The sequence below is a fragment of the Aspergillus aculeatus genome (genome assembly GCF_001890905.1).
Source record: "Aspergillus aculeatus ATCC 16872 unplaced genomic scaffold ASPACscaffold_9, whole genome shotgun sequence".
Classification (NCBI taxonomy): Eukaryota; Fungi; Ascomycota; class Eurotiomycetes; order Eurotiales; family Aspergillaceae; genus Aspergillus; species Aspergillus aculeatus.
The window spans coordinates 919,183-936,729 of record NW_017962984.1 but is presented as its reverse complement, the minus strand read 5'-3'; the positions used below and the strand labels follow the sequence as shown (position 1 = coordinate 936,729).

At 39.4% G+C, this 17,547-nt stretch overlaps 1 protein-coding gene across 1 annotated transcript; it reads right to left on the bottom strand.

The window, feature by feature from the left end:
- Positions 1-13,030: 13,030 nt before the first annotated feature.
- ASPACDRAFT_29922 (uncharacterized protein) lies at positions 13,031-15,817 on the bottom strand (the record flags this gene model as incomplete). The annotated part of the gene is made up of 4 exons (XM_020199680.1): positions 13,031-14,360; positions 14,438-15,117; positions 15,345-15,602; positions 15,656-15,817. 4 exons carry the CDS (start codon positions 15,815-15,817, stop codon positions 13,031-13,033), a joined length of 2,430 nt encoding a protein of 809 aa, XP_020055678.1.
- Positions 15,818-17,547: the final 1,730 nt, after the last annotated feature.

Genomic DNA, 17,547 nt, shown 5'->3' with positions numbered 1-17,547 from the left:
ACTACTATAGTAAAGTTAATGTCTAGCGGGATACATGCGTTCTCGCAAAGTCCGTGGCACTTGCTTCATTTACATCAGTCATTGCTCAACGTGCGGTCGGTGGATTCGTGAGTGAGACACAGAAAGTAGACTTCAGGAGCGGCTTTGAGCGTCTCGGGCGGTGGTGTTGCTGCACGTGATTTATTGGTTGTAGCGATGGATATCGGTCTGATTGGGTGGCTGGTAGGCCAGCCAGCTATTTAGGAATAAGATAAAGAGCTTACTACGTAGATGACTAAGCGAAACCGAACACATGCACAAGGGGACGTCTGTGTGCTCCGACAGCTAGTTCAAGACCAGTCAGTCAGGAGGGGCCATTACAGCCGATTGAGAGCCGAGAAGACGAGCACGCCCTCGTATTTGATACAGATGGGGCGATTTCTCTAACCTTGTTTTCCTCTCTTATTGGAAGCGATGCTGGCCCAAGGTCCTCTTCGGGCGATACTGACAAGACAGTGACCATCACCTTTCGAGCCTACGAGCGCGGGAGATGGAAGAAGATGTGCAGTCTACCAGTCACAGAATGCGATATACGCGAAGCTCAGAGGGTCGCGGATCAGTACGCGCAGGCGGAGCACCAGAATGCACGATTCTATGACCGTTCTCTCCGGAAAGTTTCCGTCAATTGGTGTGTTCATGCAGCGATCCACGATGGTACCTTTACTATTCTCATGAGTTTGGGAAGAAGTCTGCATATAACACGGCGATTGATGGCGTCGGTTGCACAAATGTTCGGGGTATACCAGAGAATATAGTAACGTCAGATGATGTTATGCAATAGTGTGAACAAAAATAAGGAAAGTGCGCTGTGGAAGAGCCACGAACGTGGTCTGCAGTCTTTTTTGAATTCTCTACAATTAAGCCAGCTACTGTGAAGGACTCATGCTCAGTTTTGTCCCCAGTCAGCATTTTGACAGTACAGTATACGGCCTAGGCAATGAAGCTGTCTCAATGCTTTCGGGCAAAAGAGCCGATGGATTAAGCTGGAAGGTTGTGCGATGATAATTGCTATTTTCCCAGGCAAGGCCAAAGGCCTCGAAGAACCTTCTGAACTTATCTATAGGCGTGAAGTTGGGGAAGTACAGGCCGACTATAGCAATCTCATTATTTTTAATATAAGCTTTTATATTTTAATAAGTACTTTTCAGATTTTTTAATTAGGTTCGGTAAGGCCTTCGTCTGTTATGATGACTGCTTTGAAGGTGGTCTCGGCGATTATTTAAAACACAGTATTTACAGTCTTCGCGCGCTTGATATTAACTACTTCTACGAGCCTGTTGAAGAGTATAAAATAGATTTTATTTAGAAAGTCGCGATATGTGAGAAAGAAAAGAAGAATTTAGGATCTTTCAGCTAAAACTATTATTATAATTTTAAAGACCGCCCGTTTGTAGTTTAGATCTTAAAGAGGATTTTAATAGAATCTATTTAATTATTTTAAATACAGCTTAATATTTTGGTTTAAGTCCTCTAATATAACTACAAGCTAAGCTGGAGGGTGGCCATAGAATTTCTAAGTCTGTTTTATTTAATATCTTTTATATAATCTTAGAGAGAAAAGGAGACGCCAGTAATTAGTAGTCCTGCATTTTGTAATATGGTCATCTATCTTTGGTCTATGTAAAGCTGATATTTTCTCTTATTATACCTCCCCAACTGTTGAATTCTATGGGGAAATATTATGTCATCCCCTTCTGCGCCTGTAACGTTAGTTAGTTTGTATTAAAGCTGTTGAGTTGCCGATAATAATTCTCCAGCCTGATTATATAATGAGTCTAAAGCAGGCTATAATATGACTGTATTATTACAAATACGTGAATTAATCAAATATCGCAACGGAATAATCTTTGGTAACACAGTCTTAAGGCTTAATAAGGCTGATAATTCTTAATATTTATATTTAATCTAAAATTCTTACGAATTTCTCTTATTAAAAAATATAAACTATATTCAGATTTTTCTAAAAATCAAATTATTAATATAAAAAACTACGAATAATAATAATCAAATATATGACTTTACCTCAGATCTTTTTTTTATATAGAAACAATATTTTAATATTCGACTATAATTCTTTACTAGATTTTTTTCCTTTCTTTTCCAGGATTCACTATTCTTACTAATTATAAATAATATACTATTCGGATTAGTTCTAATTCTACTTCCGAAAGATACTACTCTTTACAGACGCAGATCTAAATTTTTATAAAATAATTATATTTATATTCAGAAATTAATTTTACTTAAAGACCGCCCTGATACTGTTAGAGCCGATAAATATAATAATAACTGTAAAAAATATAAAAAAGAAGACAACGCAGGCTTATATAGATTAACTCTATCTATTTTTAGTAACCGGAAGAAGAAATATAATACTCTGGAGAAGAGATATAATATACAGATAAAAGCTTTAAATAAAATATTAGACTTAATATCTTTAAAAAATAGATCTTCTATAATTCTATTATACTGGGGCGAAAGCTCTTATTATTTAATATTATCTATACTAATTGCAAACTTAAAAGATAATATAGTAATATAGAAAGAGATATATAGAGTTTGATATATATATAAAAAATATTAGAGAAAACGTCTGCTAGAATATAGTATTATATAAATTAATGCTATTAAGATTTGTTTTAAATTTTATTATTCTAAGAAGAATTACTAATTACTATACTAAGATCTTGCTTCTAAGATTAAAGAAGACTTCGAAAGACTAAGAAAATTATAAATATATTAAAATATATATAAAACACAACATTCCAGCTAAGAAAAAGCTATTACAACAGACTATAAATAATTATATTTTTATATCAAACTGCTTTTATAATCATCGCACGGGAACTGTAGAATACGGCTATGATTGTAAATATTTTTTTTATTTATTATATTTTAAAAATACTAAAGAATACTCAGAAGAAATATATATTATTATTAGACAGAATATTATATATTTAAATATACTGTATTTAATAAAATATACCTTCTCCAACCCGGATCTTACTGTTTTAAATAATTTTTTTAAAAAAGAATATCTTCTATACAGTTATCAGTAAGTAATACAGAATAATAATTATAAACTATTTTAAATAATACAAATCCTAATCTAAGTATAATAGAAATATTCTATTCCTAACGGAAATTTGGAACAGTTAGTACTATTCAGCTCTGAAAAAGATTAAATTTAAAAATATAATAATTAGTAAAAATTAGATATTAGATAAGTATTATACTTTACTTTTATTAATTACTATATTATTAGGCGTGGTTGTTGCTGTTAGATTTCTTTTCGGTTGGGATATAGTATAGACTATTAGCGCCTTTTTTATTATATTAATATTACTTCTATTATATATATTCTATTAGTTATAGTCTGATTTTATTTTTAGTTCTTACTGTTTGCTGGAGTGTTTTATTATTTTATAATAATATAGAGATCGGACTTATAATAATCTGGGCGTTTATTTTTACAATCTGATTTTTTATTATATTTCTTACGGCAGGTATTAGCTTCTATTTATAATTTTTTATAAGGTGTCTAGATTCTAGCACCATATAGAAGCAGATGTCTTTAGATTAGTGAGATTATTCTCGAAATCAGGTACTATCTTCGGATAAACACATCGTCCGATTTCCCGACCCGTCGAACTTAAAGGGGTGGATTGGTAACGGTCATCAACTCTTGATCTTACAATACTCATTGACAGGATGATATCTATTTACACACATTCCCACTTTACCCATGTCGAATTTAATTGACTATAAGGCTTTGCTGTTGGAAGCCGAAGAGAAAATAAGGAAAGCTGACGAGGAAAGAAAGAAAGCTGACAAAGAAAGAAAGAAAGCCGAGGAGGAAACGAGGCAGAAGAAACTACTGAGAAAACAGACAGAAATATAAAATTATTAGACTATCTTCGAAGAGTTTATTTAGTATTATTATAATCTTCTTTTAAAGTTTTTAAAAGCCGGAAATCCCGCTCAGTCTACTACTAATAAGATTCCGGCCCCTACCGGCAAGTACTGCTCTCTATGATTAGAATTTTAAACAGAATATACTGTTAAGTAATAAGAAATCTATAATCTAATCTATTATTATTTAAAACTATTAAATAAAGATGTACTACGTCTGTTTATACCGGTTATTAAGCTGGAGGGACTGAAACACTATTTTATATATTAGTTTTTAAACAGTAAAAAAAATTTTGAAAATTATAAATATTTTACTGTTGAAGATTATATTTATAATATTATCTTAGTACTATATAATATACCGAATGCTCGCAATGAATTCGGTTTAAAGAATAAGATATAGTTTAATAACTATACTAATACTTTTAATAAAAGTCCGCCAGATAAATCAAATACAAAGAAACATTCTGCGCGTCCCGACCAGTTCTGTATTTATTATATTAATAGAGATACTAGGGCCTTATTAATTATTATAAAATATAAACCGCTGTATAAACTATTTAATAAGAATCTTAAGGCGGGACTCCGACTGATGGACTTTTACTATAAGATTATTAAATTAAAAACAGTTTCTACCAACAGACCGGAGAAATTAAAATATAATACTGCTTATCTTACCGGCTCAGCAATCGTTCAGAAATACTATTTAATAATTTAGAAAAATTTTAAATATTTATATTTAACTACTGGGCTTGGAATTATACTTTTATAAATATCCGACAACTGCTCAACTCTTTACTACTATTTATATAAGCCGAATCTCGACATTAAGAATAATACTAAGAGTTTTCAGACAGCTATCGAAAGAATATTTTATTTTTATTTAATAAGCTTTCATTCGACCTGTTGGGACTAAACTTAGTAAAATGCTGCGCGGGCGCAGCTACTAATCTGGGAGACCAGCTTCAGTTATATATAATTACAGATTCCACCGGGCGAGTTGCAGTAGAAGCCTTCAGAAGCTGATTATACTAGTTTGGAGTATACTAATTTAGAAATAATATTATTTAAATATCAGCTATTATTCTTTTTTGAATCGCCTGCTTTTTTTGGTTGCTGTTTATTTATTTATTCTACTTACTGTACCCCTACCGGTATCAATCGTCAAGAGAATTCTTTAGAGTCTGATAATAATTTAATATTTATTATATAATAAAAGCACGGTTTTAGTCAGATTGCGTTCTTACTATCTGTACCACCGCATTTTATATCGATTATCTTAAAAAATCCTTCTTAATGTCATACTGGTCAATCTCGCTTATATATTTATAAGTTCTGTACGTAAAAATATCTGTTAGATTTACAGTATAACGATATTTTAGATCTATATTATCTGAATGTAAAGCTTTATCGAGCTGTTTTAAAAACCGATTATTATTTAATCCGAACCGCCGAATTAGTCTTCTTAATTAAATAATAGTTAAACAAAAATCTAAATAAATACTGTACTCCATTCGGCTAATATAAATTATATGATGTACTATTCAAACTTATATATACTGCATACGGTTATATAGTAGTAGAAAAAAACATAATTTTACAGCTATAGTATAAGATATTATAAAAAGCAGAGGTCTATTATATTTTATAAAGCATTTAAGGCTCTGCAGTATCCGTGTTTTTAGGATTTATAAATTTAATTAAGATTTACTTCCTCCACAGTATAAATAAGATTTGCTATATACTATTAATAAGTTGGGGGGGCAAGAGCCTCTGTTATAAAGAAATTGATACTAATATACAGCAGTATATTTTACAGTCGGAAAGAAGTATTTAATTATTAGATATTATATATAACGATCTTCGCTTAAAGAATATTTTATAGAACGAAGAACTATAATAAATATTAATTATCGATTTCCACCAGTGTTATTTGAATTATTAATAGTTACTTTCAAAGCCGACTCTAAATAAAAAGCAACGCTTGAAGAGAATGTATGAAGATAGGGATGAGCTAAGAACCAAATATATGTATATTATTTAGCAGTATGTATTAGTTAAAACCCTCTGGAATCTTTATTATAGTAAAGCTCTGATAATATGAAAGGTTTGATTGTATAAGGCTTATTTGCCCACTGTGATCCTGGTCTGAGAGCGCGACGATCGAGTAATCCCAATACTATTATTAGATAAGTATTTTAGAATATAGTAACAAGACGGACAAGCAGCAGCTAGCAATCTAAAGCCATATATAATGTATTTCTGAAGAATAATCCAGGTTCAGGCTGTAATTTGGATAAACTTTCATTTCTCGCAGTATCTGTGTGGTGCTGACTCGAGCGGAAGTCTGTAAGACTGATTGAAGCTTATGTAGTTTTACCTATGGCACCTGAAAACTCATAACCTGGGTTGTGTTGGGAAAAGCGTCTTGCGGCAGATTGAATAATAAGCAATTTTTCATGTAAGGTCCCAAGGCATATGCAAAGAATTTCAGGTCGTGCGTTCCAAGGACTTTCTATTGGTACTGTTATAGGCACGGATTCGCACCACACGTTTAACCTCGGAAAACATTCAATGAAGAGCGTCTTTTTAGGAATATTATTCTGTAAAGTTCGTCTTGTGAGGGACAAGCCACGTGAGGGCCGACCGAAAAGTAAGGCCTAGCTAAGAGATAGACAGACATGTGCACCGTCTCATCTACACCTGGGCTTTCTAGAAAGTTGGTACTGGCCTAGAAGTCGAATTAATAGCATGTTCCCACTTCCTGTGTGATGTGAGAGACTTGATGTGACAGCAGAAACACAAGGAAGCAGAGAACCTAAATAGGTACACGCGCGTTCATCCGGATTGAGGGTGTATTTCTATAGTATTTTTCACAAACGAGATCATCATCTGAAGTGATTCAAAATCCTTGAGGCATTCTCTCAATTGAAGAATCTTCTCCACATCTTCGCTCTGCAGATATAGAAACAGACGTTCTAAGACATTCTCCAGTCGTTTCCCATTGCGTTCAGCATGGTGTAGAGCTAGTTTCCTGCGTTTATCTTTCATCGGTTCAAAAACGCAAACCGATTTTGTGTTCACGCACATCTGGCAAACCGGCGCGCCAGTATACTATAATTATTGATAAGCTCGAGTAAAGGATAATACACGCCTCCCAACCTTCACCCGCTTATTGCGACAATTTTCATATGCAAGGCTTAGCCGCTTAATCGGAGGTATACCAATATCGGTTGGTATAATATGTGACTTGTCCGTCGCCGGACGCAAAGGGCGTAAGGTGCATCTGACCATCTCGGGAAGATCTCTTGAATCAATGGCAGCAATGAGATGACAATCCTATAAATGAAAGTCAAAGCTAGAATAAATAGTAGACATGCGGCGAGGAGTAAATGGCTATGCATAGTACGCATATTCCGTCTGTAACTTAGGCACCAGACCACGCATGATATCTTCCCAAAATATGCCCATAGGCCAGTGACAGGTAGCAAATGATCGCCCAGGCATTTTAATTGTTCCACCTGCAATCCTCGAATGCGCCATCGCTGTTGCATCCCCTGAATTCTCTTTGGTTGATGGCGAACCATCTCAGCCATACAGTGCCTTGCAAGTTTGGATTACGCATTTCTACACTCTTTCGCTCTTTGTGAGCGCCACGCCCGTAGACTAGTATGAAGTGGGATTAGGCTGTTATTTTGGCTTTCTTTCGTATTGTACGATATAAGTTGGTACGGGTACGGTAAGGTTGGCAGTTGTTCGATGTATATAGTCAGATTTTAGATGATTTTATACAAACCAGCTAAACATTCTTCAGAGAGTAGTCTTGACTGGGGTGGTAATATGGTTTCTTCTTGATGCTTCTGTGATTAGAATTTGGATAAGGCGCGGTACCGTACTCATGAGCTTTTAGTTCTCCCAGTCAGGAGCTGATAACTTTTATCTCAGCTCGGCGAGGCGTTCGTGACGTACTTGTACAACTTCGTATTTCCTGCTCTATTCTGCAGCTGCAGCTGCAGAATGAAGTAGGAAATATGAAGTCGTAGGTGGAAGTCACGTGATGAACGTCTCGACGAGCTGCGATAAAAAGTATCAGCTTCTGACTGGTGGAACAAAGAGCTTATAAAAAAGAGTAACACACACTTATCCAGATGTAATCATAGGAGTACCAAGAAGAAACCATGTTCACCCCAGTCGAGGCAGCTCTCTGAAGGATGTCTGGCTGGTTTGTATAGAATCGCCTAGAATTTGGCTGTATATATCTAACAACTTCCAATCTTACTGTATCTGTACCAACTTGTATTGTTCAATGCGAAAGTAAGCCAGAATAACAGCCTAATCCCACTTCATGCTAGTCTACGGGTGTGGCGCTCACAAAGAGCAAAAGAGTACAGAAATGCGTAATCCAAACTTGCAAGGCACTGTAGTAATATACGTAGGATTGCACCCGTTGACACTATCTCGCCAGGTTACATACCTGGCTGTCAGACGCGTCGTTATGTCTCCAAAATACATGCCACCGGTACACCCCCGAATTACGCCGTCAAGTTTCCTTCTCACTTCCTCACTAATCTCCCTCGGACGACAATTGGTCAAATGGCCCAGAACCCTCCCCGCAACATTTCATGGTAGGCAGAATATTACGCGCTGCATTATTTTCGCGCGGAGTAAGAGCTCAGCAGAAGACCAGGGGACGAGAGAAGTCGCGGACGTAGATTATTTACCCGGCATCCACAGACTTCTTTTCTACGCGCACGATGTTATAAACTACTTCAGACGGTAGCGGACGCCAGTGTATCTATAGCAGGCCACTTATTCAGTACGCAACAGGTGCCTGCTGACACGTGACTAGCTACTCAACTGGCTAAACCGGAGTTTACTCAGATAGTGGTACAGGAGAAGTTGCTAGAGTCGGGAGTAGAATCAAGAAGAGCTTCTGACAGACTCAGGACGACAACAAGGAGAGCAAATAGGTTGTATTACTCATGTCACGTCGCAACGCACAGGATTATGGTTGATAGCAATATACCGATAGAAGGGCAACGAGCGGTGGAACTGTTAGGAACAGGTGATCACATCTCTCCTGGGTTTTCCTTAGTCATTCTGGTTTTAGACCGGATTCTCGGCTCGGGTCGAAATTAGACTCTCGAATTCAAATAACACGCCAAGACCTCAATTCATTGATCCACAGCTGGAAGATATGTCTAACGCGTATCTATGGCATATACCAGTCTAGTATCATAACGACACGTCCGACCCCAGGTATGTAACCTGAGCAAGATAATATCAACAAATGCATTTTTATAAAGACTACCATTAGCTGGAAGGGTTTGCCATCAATCAGAGGACATGCAAGGGGTGCAATAGCGGTGGTGGATCAACGCTGTAGCATCTAGAATGCCAGCAATTATTTACAGCCTATCATAGGTCTATGCGCATATATGGGAAGAGATCATGCGTGGTCAAGCAAAATAATATACAGACGGAATATGCGTGGTGCGCATAATTTTCTACTCCACCTCGCATCATTACTATTCCTTCTGGTTTCCGACAGGGATTCCGGGATTATTGTCTCATTGCTGTGAATGACTCAAGAGACCTTGTCAAAATGGCTGGATGCCCCTCTTTACGCCCTTTGCGTCCGGCGACAGACAAGTCACATATTATACCGACCAATCATGATATACCTCTGATTAAGCGGTAAAGCCTTGCATGTGGAAATTGTCGCAGCAAGCGGGTGAAGGTTGAGAATTGTGTTTCATCTTTTATAGGCTCAAGCTTAATCAATAAAATACAGCGTACTGACCGGATGTGTGTGCACATGGAATCGGTTTGCGTGTTCGAGCTGATGAAAGATAAACCCAGAAAACTAGCTCTACACTTTGCTGATCAAAGTCAACAACAAATGCAACTGTCCTAGGTCGTCTACTTCTATAACTGCAGCATAAAGTTGTAGAGAACATTACTCAATTGAGAGGATGCCTGAGAATCGCTTAAAGAAATGATCTCATGCGTAGAAGGTGTTACAGGGATAGACCCCAATCCGGATAAACGCGTATATACCTATTTAAATTCTATCTTGCATTCTCTTGCTGATCTCTCAGATCACACAAGAAGTGTACAGGCTAAATACTCGACTTCAGACCAGTTTACTTAAAACTTATTTGTCCCATTATAAATCCTTTTGCCCGTCCTGCTCGGTCATTGAGACTGATGTCCTCAAGTCAGCAGTTATATTCATTCTATAACACACAATTTCTGGCTACGATTCTTGGTTTTCTAAATCCGATAGTCAGTGCAGTCTTCATGGTGATAAATGCCTGGGTTATCTGATACCAATGCTTTCGCAGATTCAGACGAAAACGGTGTACAAAGAGAAGTGCAAGATAATCTTTTAAGCAGCCATCATGGTCTCTTAAATCTATTAGACGAGGTCAATTGGGAGATTCCATGAATTGGTATGATTGCTGATTTGTGATAGATTGGTGATGACAGCTTGAGCATGCTCTATTTCTCATATAAATATCGAGATTTAACTCGCCAAATAGTTCTGTCACCTTCTGATGAAGAGATGCTATACTATTTAGCGCTTCAGAAGCGCGTGATTTCTTCTCTGGAGCATTTGTTATCAGCTTCCTCAATGAGCCGTGACCATTAGCTGCTCTGCCATTTGACCTACCGAGGTATCAATGTGAGTACTAGACCCTTTCTTACCTGGGGCACTGAATCGACTAAACAAATAAGGTCAGGACGTTCGTCGCTCATTCACTGGACAAGTTTATTGGGTTATCTTGATGTTTACAGTCTACTTGGTTCTTGGACCTTTTATTCTTGCTCTCAACGATTTGTTTTCGACGCGAACATACCATGTGGGGAGGCAGTTGGTATTTGAATGTCCTGTAGTGCTTCTAGGTTAATTATCTCTGTTGGTTAACTATGCTAGCTCAACGTCAATTGGTTTTCATAGTTACCAGGTCGCTTAAAATGAGCGTGTCTTCGAACAAGAGCAGTAGTCGGAGATTAGTCTCTCGTAATGCTGTAATGTTTTCTTTGAGTTTACTGTAATAACGTATAGAATGACTTTTCAAAAGCACCGTTTTTTGATTACGGGGCCTAGCTTGGTTTCAGGTCACGATTACTGAGATACAAATGATTGTAGTTAAGTGTAAGTGGGCATGTCATTGCTGAGAGGCAGTATACAGTATCGTTTCATAACAGAGGTCTGTAACCTAGAACATCTCTCAGAGCTCCAGGGCACCCCGTTTAAGTCGTCAAAATTTACCTAATCACATGGTGTCTAAGTTAGCAGGAGAGAGCTGAATACTTCTCAAATACCTGAGCTGATAACTGCAGTGGGAAGGAATTTGTTCTATGCTACACTACCTGCTGTCTGTCTCAAAGCCTTCAAGGCCGCAAAGTGCGCCAAGCCATTCAACTTATTGCTGGAAGCTGTGCGTCCAAAAACAACAATTGCTCACTCGTGACCTATATATTTTCGCCTTGATAATCGAGAGCTAAGATATTCAACAATAGAAGGTAAATCAGCTCAAGTCGGCTGAAGGGAAGGCGAAAAGGACAAGGGGGTTTAGGATTGTCTATGAATACCTTATCTTTGTACAACCACCCAAGGCGACAAGCCGAAAGTCAAGCAGACTCAGAGAGGTCGGATGGTACATCCTGCGTCAGACGTCAAAAAAGGTTCAGAGGAAGATAAATACTCCATGTCTGCTGACACTGCGAAAATGGTTGAGAGAGGAAACGATTATGTCAGCCGGCTAACGAGGTTTTTTCTTACGTACTAGAAACCGAGTCATGCATGCAAGCCAGCTACCCGCATGTGTATTATACATAAAATCACTACTGTTTTGAACCTCAGTGGTATAACAGCTCAACGACTTGTGATATTGATATCGCAATACTATGTTATTTACAAGTGTAGAATGTTCTCAGTTCTTGGAATCCATCTTTATTTAGCCTAGAGTCCAGCATACGATAATGTAAAGGCTCGCCTCTTTCTAATCGCCGTCAAGTCAACGCATCAGCAACATACGTCATCTCAATTTCCTTCTTTACCCCGCTCTTCAAGCCCATTACCCATTTAGTTTATGGGCAAAACTCCCGCTTAAAGGATAATTGCCTTTTTTACCCAGGACCCTCCTTTCTTGGAGCCTTGATGTCAAAACTTGAAACCTTCCCGTCTTCGCCGCTGGTTGTTCCTGTCATATCTTTTCCCCTGGCGATATGACAACCCGGGAGAACCGTCACTTACTCTCAGACTTCAACTGCCTTCGCGTGACTGCTCTCAAACAGGCAACAATGATCCGGCAGAGACCACAAGTCTCGCTTTCTCAGAGACCAGGTAAGTGAAGCTAAAAAGCACAAGATACAGGCACCTCGGAAAGTAAGCACATATTGATCCTATTTCTAAACTTTATCTGAAGCTGCATGCTTTTATATCCGGTTCCCTAATAACGATTACTATCGTGCTATATATGTGAAGGAGCGGACAATTGTTGATTTACAGTTTCAAATTTCGCGAAAGGCACAGATCAATATTTGCCGCATATTCTTCCAGATATCTGCAGGTCCAAAGCGCCTAGCGAACGACGAACTTCTTCGACAAATTCCTGACGGTCAGGACATTATTGCGAAATTTGGGGATACTATGTCTATCGATCGTGGCATTGATGTTGTATTGATGTTTCGCTCATAATTGCGGGCGCTCAGGCACGGAACCGAGTTACAACTCGAAGAGTTGTTTCACATGGATAGTCTCTACAGTCCGCCGTACTCATCACGTAATGGAAATAACGATAATTGGTTATTGACCTTAAATCAATTTAAGGTGATACGCAGCGGTTCATGGTATCGTTCCAAGCAGATTCAACTCAATTGTTGCTTCCGAGTCTACATAGAAGTTACTGGCGGCCCAAATACACTGGACATAATACCAGTTCCTTTCTAATAGCATGCTGGGGAGAAGCTCCAAGACTGAATACTGCTTCGATGGCCCGTTTAAAAGAAATCGATGATTTCAGTAGCATTACCACGAGTACTCCATGCCGCCTTCCAGGACACGAATTTAACTGGATGTGCGGTCTCCAACTAAAGTTTCATATACCTCAAGCAGCGTAGGGTCCAAAGTTAAGGGAGTAAATTCTTGCTCGTCAACGGCTGACTCCGGATGTGTGTAATCTGCTCCCCAGCAGTCATCATGATTGAGAGACGGGATAGTTGATGATCGCGGATGCAGTGGACGAGTATTGCCAGCATTGAAGGACCCTAAATAGTAGTGCTGGAGATTCCCGTCGACAGTTCGATCAGCTAGATCCGAAGAAGCTGGTAGGTCACTTAGGTCCAATTTTCGAACGCTGGCAATTTTGCGTAAAAGACGATCACAAGTCATGAAGGCATTTCTCGCACTGTAACTTCGATTGCCGATACAGAATAACCAACAAAGGCACTTTTTGGATCCTTGGAGTATCTTCTCCGGCTCTTCTGCTGTTCCCACCGCCCCTTCACCTTCAGTGATGTCTCTGCTTCCAGAGACTCCGGCTTGTCCCACACACAGTTGGAGTAGTAGGATTACTAATGCTTGCATCAAGTAATGTACTATGGACCACCATGGTGCCATTGTGCTAAACCACTCCAAATCTGGAAGATCAGGTAGAATTGAAATCAAATCAAGAGCAGACTGTAAACAGGCATGTGCCTTGTCATCATCGAAACTAGAGCGAGGGCGCTTGACTCCTGTCTCTTTTTGTGACCTGGGGCGGGTGAGGTAGGGACGATTAAGAATGATCTGGATGCTGTAGAAGCTGAAAGCTAGCGATATCTTCTCTAGACACTCCACGCCTTTGGAGTAGTGTCCATGGCTATCAGTAAAAGCCCAAGTCTCCTTTAAAGACGATAGCCATTCTTTCAGCTTCTGTTGGTACTTGATGATTTGATGCTGATTTTTGCTCGCCGTGCCGGATCGAGATTGTAGACTATACACTGAGCTAATTGCCGCGTGGCCAATCACAGCGAGGTCAGTTAAGAAGAAGAAGAATAAAGAAGCGTTTGGCTGCACATATTGTAAACATTTCGTCCTTTCCTGCAACTGCAAATTATTGGCATATACTGTGAACAAGAAGTCTTCCTCTTGTGCTTTATGAAGATGGCCGGCAGTTTCCGACCCACGAAGTTGGTCCTTTTGGCAAGATACACGAGTAGTGATACTGAAGCAATGCCAGTCAATACAAGACGTGCGACCTGTTGCAGTACAAAGTACCTGCTCCAGGTTGACGATTGACCACCATAGGCTGGAACGCAACGCTTTCGAGCCGTGATCCAAGTGTCCATTAATTACTCGGAGATTAAGCCCCAATGTTATAGCAGATCGGGCAGTAAAGCCCAGTAATTGCCATGATCTATTACGAGTTAGAGGTTGAGTTAGATCTACACATGCTCATTAAAAACAGCATGTATTGAGCGGTTTCAAGCTTACCGGTTAATCTGGCCAGCAACCAGATAATAGAGTGCAAAAAGCGTCCTTATTTGAACCTGTTGTAATTCAACATATCCAAGAACGGAATTATGCTTTGCATTGAGTGCAATGGCCCTTGAAACTAAGATACGATCATCAAGATCTTCGTCCCAATGCTCTTGGCGCAACTGCAAACTTTTAGCTCCAATAGCGAGGACTAGGTTAAAGATCACGAGCCAGCTTTGCGGAGGGGTTGACAAGCGACTGCGAAAGGCATTCTCATACTGCTGGCAAAACAAAGGTTCGAGTAGCAGTGGGAAAGTTTGGTGAATGGAAGAAAAGTAAGTTTGAAGCAGTTGATCAGCCCAAGGCTTTGGTGGCATTGCGTAGGAATCACCATGAATTGGATCCGCTAAAACCAGATTGTCGAGGTGGTAATTTAGAGAAGCGAGACTTTCTTTATTATGTTTGGCGTGCTGTTCGGTACCCGGACGTTCTAGGCCGCCGACTTCAGCGTCAAGTCTCTGAAGCCAAGCAATGTCAGAGCCTCTTCCTATAAACCCTGTTGATCTGCTTTGCCTATCTCTGTTCACATCAATATCAATAGTTTCGATTTCGCCGACTGGGTCGGTTGACGAAGAGGATGAAAGAGAGCGACATCTTTGAGGCTCTTCTAAAGCATGGGATCTCGAATTAAGAGGCTAGTACCAATGTTAGATGTTTATCAGGATGTTTGGAGCAGAGTTTTACCTTTAATGAATTCGCTATGTAAGCAGAGACCCCCGGACGGAACTTAGTGGATAGCTCTTTGACTAACTGTTCATAAAAGGAAATACGTTTTTGGAGATCCTGGTATGTGGGTCAGCCTGCCCTTGTGAATTTTTTTGCCGGCCGGATTGCACAGATGATTCCCTGTGGTGTGTCGTACCTGCAGTTTCTGACGCGTTTGATAGTCAATCCTTGGAGTCAAAGCCGACTTATCTTTCGATATCCTAATAAGTCTCTCGAGCTCTATCTCGTTACTTGCTTCATAAGCCGCTTTGATTTGATCAAGTAAGAAGTAGGCTGAACTTAGTTCCTGTTCGATACGGCGCAGTGCAAGCTTTCTTCGTCTATCAGATTCTTCCATGAAATGACATTCTGTGCCTGTCTGAAGACATCTATCACACGGAAGCTCTCCTAGACACTATAAGTCGTTCTCAGTTGAATGTCTTCAAGACGGAATATTTGGAGTTATACTCTTGATTTCCTCTTCTTGCATGCTTCACAGGCATTTGTTCTTTTTCGGATTGGCTTGACGACAGTGTCTTGAGCAGGAATAATGGCAGGATTAATGGCCAGGGATCCAATGTCCGTAGCTGGAGCAAGGGTCCGTAGAGCCTGGCTGTATGAAGAATTCATTTTTCCATGACATATCAAGCTTTTGGCAACATAGAAAATGTGGTGGTCTGGATAATTGAAGTTGTAGGCAATCCGAGCGGAGATAAAATTACGACCAAGCGGTGCGGGGTAAATGATGTTACTTTGTTCTCGAGTAGCCAATAGCGTGGTGGAATACTTTTGACCAATCGCATTCTATTCCGTCGCTTGGTAGGAAACTTTTCATAGTCACGAGTAACATCTCCAAATATTCTCCTCTCCAGGGCGTCCCTGTATATTTGATTGGTTATGTTTTATTTATACTTTTATATACTAGGAATTTTGAGGAAAAGCGAGTAGCTGGAGATCCAGCCGAAGCAGATATAAGTCGGCTAAAATCCGGATTTCATTTGTTTAATCACTTATCATCAACATCACGAGAAACCCGCAATTACTTATAATTAAAGGAAACCCTATTCTCCAACCAAATGACTAACTGCGACTTTTTCATGTCTCATAAGTACATGTAAGTAGACTTAGAAACCAAGAGGTATATGTAACGTAATCGGTAAGCGAGCGGAACGCGCAAGCGAGTGGAACGCCCAACTCGTAATTCTGCTTTATATACAAATTTGAAGTCAAATATCAACCTTTTTACACCGTTCAAATTGCCTCTTCTTGGTGTTTTACTCTTGCTGGACACCATGTCCGTATATGACCAACTTTATTACACAAAGAACAGCGAGGTGGCGCGCGCCGGCGAGACTGTTCCTCGCCGACCGCAAAATCAGCCCGTTGGATTCCCAAGGCTTCATCTTCCTCACAAGCCCGGCGAAAAAGCTGTATAGCTTCATAAACTGTAGCTCCTTCGAGGCCTACCAATTGGCGATTACTTCGTTTCCTCTTCTTAGTCTGATGTTCGTCTGCAGCCCGTAAATCATGATTTTCCTATTCAAGTAAGGCTGCCCTGTTTAACGCGATTTCGCAGCCTTTGATGATATATGATAATGCAGTTCTTATTAACTCCGGAGGACTTCGTGTACGTTCACGCAGTAATCTCTCGATTGTAGTTTCATGCTTCTTCAATTGCCTCGTATTTTTAGGTGTTTTTAGTATAAAAGAAGTGGTAGTTTGACTTCCAGTAGGAGTAATCTCTCGCAGGCTATACATCAGCTTTCCAAGCACCTCGTCCGGCTGGAAAGGCACCAAGCCGGAAGCTGAAAAGGCGTTCTGTATAGATAATTTCTTAAAAACAAGTTCTCGGGCTTTGGGAAATGTATCCAAGAAATCAACCTTATCAATATAATGGATTTCTTGGCGAATTAGCCGTTCAATCAAACCACCGTATGCCTTCTTTAACGGCGCGAAGCAGGCAACATCCAAAGACTGGCAAAGATGTAAGGAATGTGGAGGCATGCAGATAGGAACAACACCATTCTGGCTGCAGATTTCATCAAAACGAGGCGTTAAATAAGAATCATGTCCGTCGAGAATCAGGAGGCTATATTTCCCGACTCGCCGTTTCTTAATTGAAGGAATAAAGTAGTATTCAAGCCAATACAATCCGATCTCGTTACTCGTCCAACCGTTTGACGAGGTGTTGATCCTCCAAAAATAAGGCACATTGCCTTCATACCAGGCCTCCATATACATCTTCCCTTTGACGATAATATACGGAGGCAGGGCCCAGCCCGAGGCGTTAATACACTCAATTGATGTCACCCACTCGCGATTTTCAGGCTGTATAAGAAACGGCTTGCCCACGCAGTCAG